At 46.7% G+C, this 10,571-nt stretch overlaps 1 protein-coding gene across 1 annotated transcript; it reads left to right on the top strand.

The window, feature by feature from the left end:
* Positions 1 to 3,993: 3,993 nt before the first annotated feature.
* LOC141512980 (tubulin alpha-1D chain-like) lies at positions 3,994 to 10,229 on the top strand. The gene is made up of 5 exons (XM_074222389.1): positions 3,994 to 4,123; positions 4,278 to 4,500; positions 6,048 to 6,196; positions 7,157 to 7,837; positions 9,003 to 10,229. The coding sequence occupies exons 1-5, from the start codon at positions 4,121 to 4,123 to the stop codon at positions 9,294 to 9,296; spliced, it is 1,350 nt and encodes a 449-aa protein (XP_074078490.1). The 5' UTR covers positions 3,994 to 4,120; the 3' UTR covers positions 9,297 to 10,229.
* Positions 10,230 to 10,571: the final 342 nt, after the last annotated feature.

Raw genomic sequence — 10,571 nt, 5'->3', positions numbered from 1 at the left:
CAAGCCACTTAATCCCATTTGCCTTACAAAAACCTAAAAAAAAAATTGTACATAAACCTTTAACCAACTCACCTCCCCACAAAGTGAACCCTTGAAGTGCTGCTATTAGTAGAGTTGAACGGTGCCTACCTAGATTTTCTGAACATCCAAGAAGTTAGATACATTGCTAATAGAGTTGCTAGGAACACAACTAAGGATTTTTTTTATTCATGTAAACACACTTGGACCAGAGAAACAAAGCCAAGTAAGTACATCTAGTGGCATGTTGGCCCCTCATACCACCAGCCAAACCTTGACAAGTGGTTTTTGCTTTAGTAGCCAAAAATACAAGACATTTACTGTTTCGTCTTTTATGATTTGCTGACAATTTGTAAAAATGTGAACAGTGGTTAAAAGACCTCAAGTGAATCCTTGGAAACAATGTACAGATCAGGCCACTTAGGCCTTGAGTTTTCCTGCCTCCTCTGACTTATCAGGTTCTCAAATCATCAGGGAGCCTCAACTCAGCTTTGGCTTCTTGGTGCTCAGTCTTGATCAAAGAAAACTTTTTTTTTAATAGCTTTGCACAATACCTTCTACATAGCAGTAAGTAAATGTCCCTGAATGTATGAATGAGTCACTTCCACTAGGTCTGAAAGAGCAATTTGTGCTTATTTCTGTGGTCAGATCCCAGTGGTTGTTCCTGGGAAGTGATTTGGCTTGGTCAAGGGTCTTTTACAACTAGAAAGTTGTGTCTATCCCAAAAAGAATGAGAGCTGAACCTACTCTGCTGCTATATATCATGTCAGCATCATATGAATAAAGGCACTTGGGTCACAGCATTACAGTGTACATTTTACTGCTACACAAGAGCCAGCTTCTTCCCTCTGGACTTAGTTCTTCACTTAGTATTTCATTTTAGCTAGTTAACAGATTTATTGAGCAGAATGGGACATAAGGACATTACAAGATAAAATTCTATAACAGTCATCTCCAAAAGAAAATAATTTTCTGTAGTATTCCAAAGTTATTGCACTTTTAAAAGATATTTTCTGGCATATTCATTAAACTGAGACATGTAAAAGTTTTTGCAGGAAAAATTTTAGTCCTTTGGGTCAGTATATGCTAGTGATGTCTGGTCTGCAAGGAAGGGCTAGAAAATATTTTGTATGCTTTTCAAAGACTAGGATAGCTAGCAGACTAGAAGGGTGTTTGCTAAGGCTGGAGAGAACAATAAGCTGATAACTGCTGAGCTGGGACTTTTTTAAGGAAAGCCCAGGTTTGCTTCTGAGCATTCCTTGGCTGTCATGGCAGAGTTTTCAGATGTTCCCTTTTGAGTGGAAGAGGTTATATATCTAGAGATGAATGAGGGCTAAGGGCCAGAAGCTCAAGAGATACCTTCCCGACAGCTCACAAGAGGCCTGGCAGTCTTAAGGTTTTATCTCAACTCAGCCTCTTGGTGAACAGGATATGCTTGTTCTCCCAGAATCTTTCCATCTCAGTTCACTCTGATCTCAACTGAACTAGACAGTGTTTTTCATTTCAGTATCTATTTTGTCGTGCAAAAGAGAAAGGTATGGAACAAGTAAACAATGGTTCCAACTTCTCTTTTCTCAAAGGGCTCTGGAGCTTGGTCTGCTTCAAAAGCAAGTTGGTGGGGCGGCTAGGTGGTGCAGTGGATAAAGCACCAGCCCTGGAGTCAGGAGTACCTGGGTTCAAATCCAGTCTCAGCCACTAAAGAATTACCTAGCTGTGTGGCCTTGGGCAAGCCACTTAACTCCATTTGCCTTGCAAAAAACTAAAAAAAAAGAAGCAATTTGGCACATACAAGGGAGCTCCTTGTACCACTTTAAATTCTGTAACAGATATGTCCCAATTTATTGCTGTTTAGTTGTTCAGTCATCTTTCACTCTTCGTGATACTGAACCATTCTGTCCATTGGGTTTTCTGGGCATAGATACTGCACTGGTTTGCCATTTCCTTTTCTAGTAGATTGAGGCAAACAGAGGTAAAAGTGACTTGCCCACAGTCACACAACTAAGTGTCTGAAGCCAAATTTGAACTCAGGTTTCCCTGACTCCTGGTCCAGTTCACTATGCCCTAATACCCTCCTTCAATGTGACCTGACCTGCAGGGTGGTAGCATGTGAAAACATATAAATTGTTGAAATTGCAAGAGTTTTGGGTCAGCTAGTTGGTGCAGTGGATATAGCACCAGCCCTGGAGTGAGGATCTGAGTTCAACTCCAACCTCAGACAAGAATTACCTAGCCGAGTAACCCTGGGCAAGTCACGTAACCCCATTGCCTTGCAAAAATCAAAAAAGAAATTACAAGAGGTTGAATTTGTAAAACACTAAATTTGGGAATGGGATAAGACTGTGAATGAAGAAAGAAATCCAAGACACTTGTCTTTAAAAAGTTGTAAGACGGATTAAATTTAACAAACATTTCTTAGAGGCCCTCCTTAGAACACATGTCAAAACCCACAGCTGTCAACACTCCCTAGTGAGATCTGAACCAGTGATAATTTAAAAATATTTAACAAAATAGAACATAGATGTTACCATGTGGTTTTTCTAGGTATTTATGTAGTTTGCATTAGTATAGGATTCAAAAAGTTTAAATTAAGACCTGAATCCAGCCCTTATGGAACTTAAAAACCTAATAGGAATCAGAACAGAACATGAGATGCAAAGTGCTAGGAAAGTTGGTTCCAGAATGGAACAAAATGTCTGTTCCAAAAAGATTGAGAATTCCTGGATGGTTGGGGAAGGAAATGGCAAACCACTCCAGTATCTTTGCCTAGAAAACTTAAAGAATCACAAAGAAGAATGACTAAATTATATTTGGCAACATACACCATAATATTGTGCAAGAGAGACCGGGGAAGGACATAATGTTAATAGTATCAATGTTGCCAACTAATCTCCACAGAAGGAAGAGCCCTCTTCCACACCAAATAGTAATTAAGTATTTTTTTGGCTAAAAGTGGAGGGAGGGAGAGGGAACTCTTCTTCCCTGGTAGTCGCCACCAGGGCTCACTAATACCTCACATTTCCCGCATACTTTATCCACCTAAAGCCCTTTCACAATGTTCACTTGCACAGTCAGGATCTCACCACAGCGGTGACTTTGAAACATTGCAGACTTTTTCTCGACACACGTACAAGTGTCCTGGGACCCGTACCTCCTGGAGGTGCTTGAGGACGATGCGCCTTTACAACTGTTTCTGGGCAAATGGGAATGTTTTGAATGTTCCCCAGCCCACCTGGGCCAAAGGAACCCCACTCCATGAATGAAGGCCCTTAGTTAGCCTATCCCTTACACCTGTCTGCTCCTCTTTAAGGAGGGCTGGGGCTGGGGACGGAGGAGACGCGCTGGAGAAGTTCCCAAAGGCAGGGGCGGGCGGGCCCGCGGACAGCTGGGCTCGGGCCGCCCCCGGACCGGACCGGACCGGACTGCGAGGGGGCGCGGTGGCGTGCAGGCTGCCCCTTGGACCAAGGTCTGAAAAGAAAGAAAAGAAAAAGGACAAACCCTGGGGCGGCCAGGTGGCGCAGAGGACGGGGGGCCCGAGTTCAAGTGTGGCCTCCGACGCTTCACCATCACCTAGCCTGCGACCTTGGGCCAGACACTTACCCCACTGCCTTACAAAAACTAAAAACAAACCTAAAAGAAGAAAAGGATAACCCCGGTTACTTTAAAAACATCATTCCCGGGCGCAAGCGGGGGTACGGGGGGGCACTCGAGTCAAAAGGGCGCCCATCGGCAGGGGGCACTCGGGGAGCCAGCTCCCCCACCGACCCACCTTTACGGAGGCGGGGGAGAGGCTCAGGTCCCGGGGCGCCCCTGCCTCCGCCCCCTCCCTATTACGAATTGTCCAATGAGCGGCGCCGGCGCCGCTGTCTCACAAGCGGCTGCCCAGTAAGGCAGCGAGGGGCGGCCTTCTTGGGGGCCCGGGCCAGTGAGAGGGGCGGGGGGCGGGGCCCGGCTCGGGCGGCGGCCCAATGGGAGCCGAGGCGGGGCAGGGCCGGCGGCCCGGCGGGGCTAGATAAGCCGCGGCCCGGGCGCGCCCCGGGACTCGCCGCGTGGGCCCGGACCCGGCACCGCTCCCTGCGTGCAGTGGACTCGCCGCCCAGCCGCCATGGTGAGGGCAGCGCCGGGGAGGGTGGGCAGCGCGCTGGGGGGGCCGGGGCAGCCCCCTGCCGGCTGGTGCGGCGGGCCGCGGGGCCCCGGGGGAGGCGATGGCAGGAAGGGCCCGACCCGCGCCCACCCGTACCCCCCGCGCTTCTGCCCCACAGCGCGAGTGCATCTCCGTCCACGTGGGCCAGGCCGGCGTGCAGATGGGCAACGCCTGCTGGGAGCTGTACTGCCTGGAGCACGGCATCCAGCCCAGCGGCACCATGTCCAGCGACCGGACCCTGGGGGCCGGGGACGACTCCTTCAACACCTTCTTCAGTGAGACCGGGGCCGGCAAGCACGTCCCCAGGGCCGTCTTCGTGGACCTGGAGCCGTCCGTCATAGGTAAGGGGCAAAGATGGGAGGCAAAGGGACAAAACTAGGAACGTCCGTAGAGAATAAGCACAAAACGGGAGAGAGAGTTCCTAAAGAGTGGGAAGGGAGCCGCGGGAGAGGAGGGAGAGGGGCAGCCCCGCCCCGCCTGGACTCCCGGCCGGGCCTCAGTCCCCAAGGAGCCCGCCGGGGCATCTGAGCTGTCCGCCGGCCACGAGCAACAGCGCCATCTGCGGCCGGGCATCCCTCCCAGCCCGGGGGGCGTACCCATCTGCAGGTGGGTATGCCGCCCCCCTCAGAGAAAACGCACTTTAGAGTCGCTCCTCCGGGGGCAACGGGCTGCTCGGCTCCCACGGGCCCCGGGTCGGACTAGCCACCCGGGCTGGCCTCCTTGGCCTCCTGCCCGTGGACCTCCCGCTGCTCCAAAGCCATCTCTGCAGAGCAGGTGTCAAGGTGGGGAGCTGTCAGCCTGCTGTCTATTATGACCACTATCGGCATTAATAACAAGCAGGGACCTGGATTGTTAGAGCTTTGTTTGTTGAGACGGTTCTTCCCTCCGGAGCCCCATCACATAAAGAATCCTTGGCATTTCTTAATGATAGGGAACACACCCAAAAGGGCAGCTGGGCGTGGCCCGGTGGAAGAAGAGACAGACCTGGAGTCAGGAGGACCCTGGTTCAAATCCAGCTAACTCTGGGCAGGGCATTTCAGCCTGTTGTCCTCAGTTTCCTCTCTGCAGAATGGGCTGGAGAAGGAAATCGCTCCAGTATCTTTGCCAGGAAAACCCCAAATGGGCTCTTGGAAGAGTTAACAGGATTAAAACAACTAAACCAAAACAAAAACTTACATCCCTTTAAAGTTATCTGAGTGCTTTACTTGCATTTTATCGTCATGATGATCCTGGGAGGTGGGTTCTATTATTATCCTCATTTTATAGATGAGGAAACTAAGGTAGTTCAGGGCCAACCTCTTATAAGTGTCTGAAGCCAGATACAATTAATTTCTTTATTTCAGATCCTATGCTCTATCCACTTAGCCACCCAACTACCTACCACTAGGTTCTTTATTCCCATCTTATGTTTTCTGTCTACAGTGAGTTGTTTTTTTGGGTTTTTTTTTTGGGGGGGGGGTGTTGCAAGGCAATGGGGTTAAGTGGCTTGCCCAAGGCCACACAGCTATGTAATAATTAAGTGTCTGAGACTGGATTTGAACCCAGGTACTCCTGACTCCAGGGCTGGTGCTTTATCCACTGCGCCACCTAGCCACCCCTCTACAGTAAATTTTTAAGAATTTTAGGTTACTCCATTATTTGCAAATCATAATCCAGTCCACTGAGGAAGACTCCTTTAAATTCAGCTTTAGATGCTAGCTGTGTGATCTTGGGCAAGACATTTAATTCCTATATTCCAACTGCAAAATGGGAATCATAATAGGGTTGTTGATTGTTGGGTCAAATGAGAGAATAATTATAAAACATTTTAATTTTGTCTCCTATATAGTAGGTGATTTTAAAATGCTTCTTTCCTTCTTTGCATTGATTGATCTATTGCTCCCCACAGATGAGGTTCGGACTAGTATCTATAAACAGCTATTTCATCCTGAGCAACTGATCTCTGGCAAGGAGGATGCTGCTAATAACTATGCCCGGGGCCATTATACTGTTGGGAAAGAAATCATTGATCTTGTATTGGAGCGCATCAGAAAACTGGTGAGCTGGGCAAGCTTGGTTTCTCTCCTTAGCTCCCTCCCACTCTCTTTTCCTGGATGGTTGTCATCATCATTTCCTCAGAGATCTTTGGAACTCAAGGGTAGGCATTAAAGGGAAACCAGATTTCCACTGACCTTTGCCAAAGCCAGTGGTGCCCAGAGTCTTCCTTCAAAGTTGACCTGTCCAGTCATTTTTTCTGGTGTCTTCCCTCGTTTGGGGGGGGGGTCAACATCAAGGAGAAGTGTTTTTGAAGGAGAATGCTTGCAGGTAGTGATTAAAGGACATTAGCTAACTCTAGAACCTTTACCTGGAACAAGACTTCTTCATCTTTCACATGTTTCTTGGATCCCTTCACAGGACATTTTTGACTTGGACTCCCAAGCTAAGTCCTGCCAGGAGGGAAATTCTCTCGCTTTCATGTGAATCTCAAGTTAAAATGAACTGGCTCTCTTCTCACTCGGGGAGATCTATCAATTTTTTTCAGTCCTACCTTAGATCTGGCAAGTTTGAAAGTCTATTTGACCCATATATAAGTTTTACAGTCCATATTCCTTCCTTACAGAATGGGAGTCAGTAGAATCAGTGGCCCCACACCTCTGTGATTATTTTGTGTTTAGCCAGATGTGAAATCAGGGCAATACTCACCAGCCTAGAAAGATAGTAATTAATTTTGTCCAATAAAGACTGATCCAGCCAACAGCCATGGTTTCTCTCCATCATGCCCCTACAGCCCCCTGAAGCCATTTAAATACTTTGTAGATAATCTCTTCCCTAAAAACTAGTGAGATGGGAAAAGAGGGATGAGACTATGTTTTTATGTTTTTTAAAAGAAAATTAACTTCCCAAATAAAGGGAAGTGGGGGGGTGTCATCCTTGTACCAATAGGAGATTTTGTGTTCATTCTCACCTGCCATCTCCACTTGACATGCCTTTTTCTTCCTTCTTGCCCCCCCTCCCCAGTCGGACCAATGTACAGGACTACAGGGATTCCTGATATTTCACAGCTTTGGGGGTGGCACAGGTTCAGGTTTCACTTCTCTGTTGATGGAGAGACTCTCTGTTGACTATGGCAAGAAGTCCAAGCTGGAGTTTGCCATCTATCCAGCCCCACAAGTATCCACAGCTGTAGTCGAACCTTATAACTCCATCCTTACCACTCACACTACACTGGAGCACTCAGATTGTGCCTTCATGGTGGACAATGAGGCAATCTACGACATCTGCCGCCGGAACCTGGACATTGAGCGCCCTACATACACCAACCTCAACCGGCTCATTGGCCAGATCGTTTCCTCGATCACCGCCTCCCTACGTTTTGATGGTGCTCTTAATGTAGACTTGACAGAGTTCCAAACCAACCTGGTGCCTTATCCTCGAATCCACTTTCCCCTGGTCACCTACTCACCCATCATCTCTGCTGAAAAGGCCTATCATGAGCAGCTCTCTGTGGCAGAGATCTCCAATGCCTGCTTTGACCCCTCCAACCAGATGGTGAAGTGTGACCCCCGTCATGGCAAGTACATGGCCTGTTGCATGCTGTATCGAGGTGATGTGGTCCCCAAGGATGTCAATGCTGCTATTGCCACAATCAAGACCAAGAGAACAATTCAATTTGTAGACTGGTGTCCCACTGGCTTCAAGGCAAGTAGGAGGCAGCAGAGGGAACAATACAGTGGGTGATGCCAAAATTCTTAATATTTGCCCTCATTTTAAATATGTGATACATAAACCAGAGTCCAAAGAGTTGTCTTCCCTGAGCTTGCATTGTCAGAGGAGTAAAAGAAGACTCAGCTTCTAGAGTGATTAGAGAAGTTATTGCATACGGGGAATCAAACTCACTCCCTTTGATCTGGGGCAATGGAGACCAAGAAGGTAGGCTAGATGTCTCCTGGTAAATAGATCGGAGATGGAGATAGCGAGTTATTGGTGTCACGTTATTAGTGAGATCACGGGCCTGTCTTTTGCTTCTTTTTGTATCCTCAGAGCTTAGCAGTATTCCATACATATTAGCATTTCATTAAATTGAATTAAAAAATCTTCCCCCCTTTAATTCTCATGCCCCTCTCCCCTTACCCATGGTGTTCAAGGGTTCCCAGTCTGAGATTGATACTTTTGACTTCCCTTGACTCTCAGATGTTTTAGAACCCAGACCTTGGAATTCTTGATTTCTGTTAAAAAAAAAAGAAAGAAAGAAAGAAAAGAAATTGAATCATATATAGTCTAACCCCCAGAAAAGAAAATTGGTGACCTAATAGGTTTCTCTGGGCCTGAGGCATCACAGCTAGGTGGTGTCATTACCATGCAGAGTTCATCCCCAACACCACCATGTTGCCTCTTGCCACCACCACTGACAGTCTCTCAAATAATAGGTGCTTACTTTTTAAGCCCTTGGAAAAGACTCCTTGGATCTTTTTTTACTATTTGTCTTCCTTTAATTAATCACTAGGACTTTAGAGGTAATGTGTAATAGAGTATTTTCTAAGTGTAGCTTCTTGACTTATTGGAAAGTTAAGTCAAAACTACCATGAACAATTAAGTGATGAGAAGTCCTGACCTCCTCCTCAGAGAAACAATTCTCTTTAAAGTAACCACTGTGGGGGGAAAAAAAAAAGTGGAATCTCACCATCCTAAAAGTAGCAAGTTTATCCTAAAAATTTTGTTGGAGGAAGGTGGTCAGGTCTGATGGTAGTTTTGTCAGAATGGATGTTCTATAGACCCACCACAACACAGCTCCAGGTTAGGGCTAGTCAGCGGGAGCAATGAGGACCCCTCAGCCCAAACTAACTCTCCTTCGGTTCTCTTTCAGGTTGGTATCAATTATCAGCCCCCGACTGTGGTACCTGGAGGAGACCTGGCCAAAGTTCAGCGAGCTGTGTGCATGCTCAGCAACACCACGGCCATTGCTGAAGCATGGGCCCGTCTAGATCACAAGTTTGACCTCATGTATGCCAAAAGAGCCTTTGTGCACTGGTATGTGGGTGAAGGCATGGAAGAAGGAGAATTCTCTGAGGCTCGGGAAGATTTGGCTGCCCTGGAGAAGGATTATGAGGAAGTGGGCACAGACTCTATAGAGGGCGAGGATGAAAGTGAGGAATTCTAAAAGACATCAGGGAGCAAACTCACCTGGCCTGCCAATCTTTTGTATCTTTATCTTTCCTTTCCACCCTAAAATGAAGTCTTTTCTTTTTTTGCAATAAATAGGTACTTTTTTTTTTTTTTTGGCATGGCTGTACCACTGAAGCTTATAGATGCTACTACTTTTCTTGACCTTTTCTTTTATTCTTTCTCTCCCTTTTAACTTGAGTGAAAGTAGAACAAGACAATGATGAGAGCTCTGAAGGTGGACAAATGGAACCCGGTGCTTCTTCCCATTGCCTCTCCATCTTTACAATGAAATGGATCATTCTCCTTGTGTCTTTGGAGGTCCTTGAGGGAGGCTGTCAGAAGCCTGTCCCACCTTACAGGACAGTTGCCTCTGGTTTAGATTAGTCTTCTCATGAACAGAATTCAACTTCCCTTGTGCCTCTACTTCCATTCAGTATTGGGACTGTTTGTATCAGGTGTCGTACCAGTTCTGCAGTCTAGGATTGCCTTATAACCAGATTTTCCTGCTCCAAAATAGTTATAGTTAAAAGCCTAGGCTTGTCCCACCTGTGGCTACCTTTATCTGTAGGATCAGAACCTACCCATGCCTAGGGAATTCTCAATCAAAATTGTATAGTCCTATGTCACTCAACATAGTTTTAAGGAGGATGTCTCAATTAATTTGTGAAGCTTCAAGTAAAAGTTCCCCTTTACCATCTTGTTTTTCCCCTTTTCAATTCTATTTTTCTCTTCCTATCAATCTGCTTCCATGAAGTATGTCAGACTTTTCCCCACATGCCTCGGAAGAATGACTACTTGATCCATAATGAACCTTCAGCCTCTCAGTCTTTGGTCTCTTCTCCCCTTGTCTCAAGTCCACTCAGCCACCCATTACTCCTTGTTTTATGTGTGTGTGTGTGTGTGTGTGTGTGTGTATATATATATATCTCCACTCTTTTGAATTACCCACCCATGTGGCCCCTGGCATTAAATACTGTGTTGGCCAACTGAAGTCTTTCTACACTTGCTCTGTATTCTTCCCTCAAGGTTTTTCCCAGCTAACTAGATTACCATCATTCCTCAAAGATGAATCCCTGGGATTAGGACAGATCAAGGGGGAAATGATTTGGAGAAACATCTCACCTCCAGACAAGTAGTAAGCTTTTAATAAATGTAAAGAGGTGAGGGAGGTCTGATCTACTTTTGCCTATAGAATCTTGGCAGCCATCTCCCTGACAGGTGGTGTATGCATTGTCAAACCTGTGTAACCGGCTGCCCCTCCTTTCCATTG

This window comes from Macrotis lagotis, chromosome 2, assembly GCF_037893015.1.
Source record: "Macrotis lagotis isolate mMagLag1 chromosome 2, bilby.v1.9.chrom.fasta, whole genome shotgun sequence".
NCBI classification, from domain to species: domain Eukaryota; kingdom Metazoa; phylum Chordata; class Mammalia; order Peramelemorphia; family Peramelidae; genus Macrotis; species Macrotis lagotis.
The sequence above is the reverse complement of the archived record's forward strand: the minus strand, read 5'-3'. Positions and strand labels throughout refer to the sequence as shown.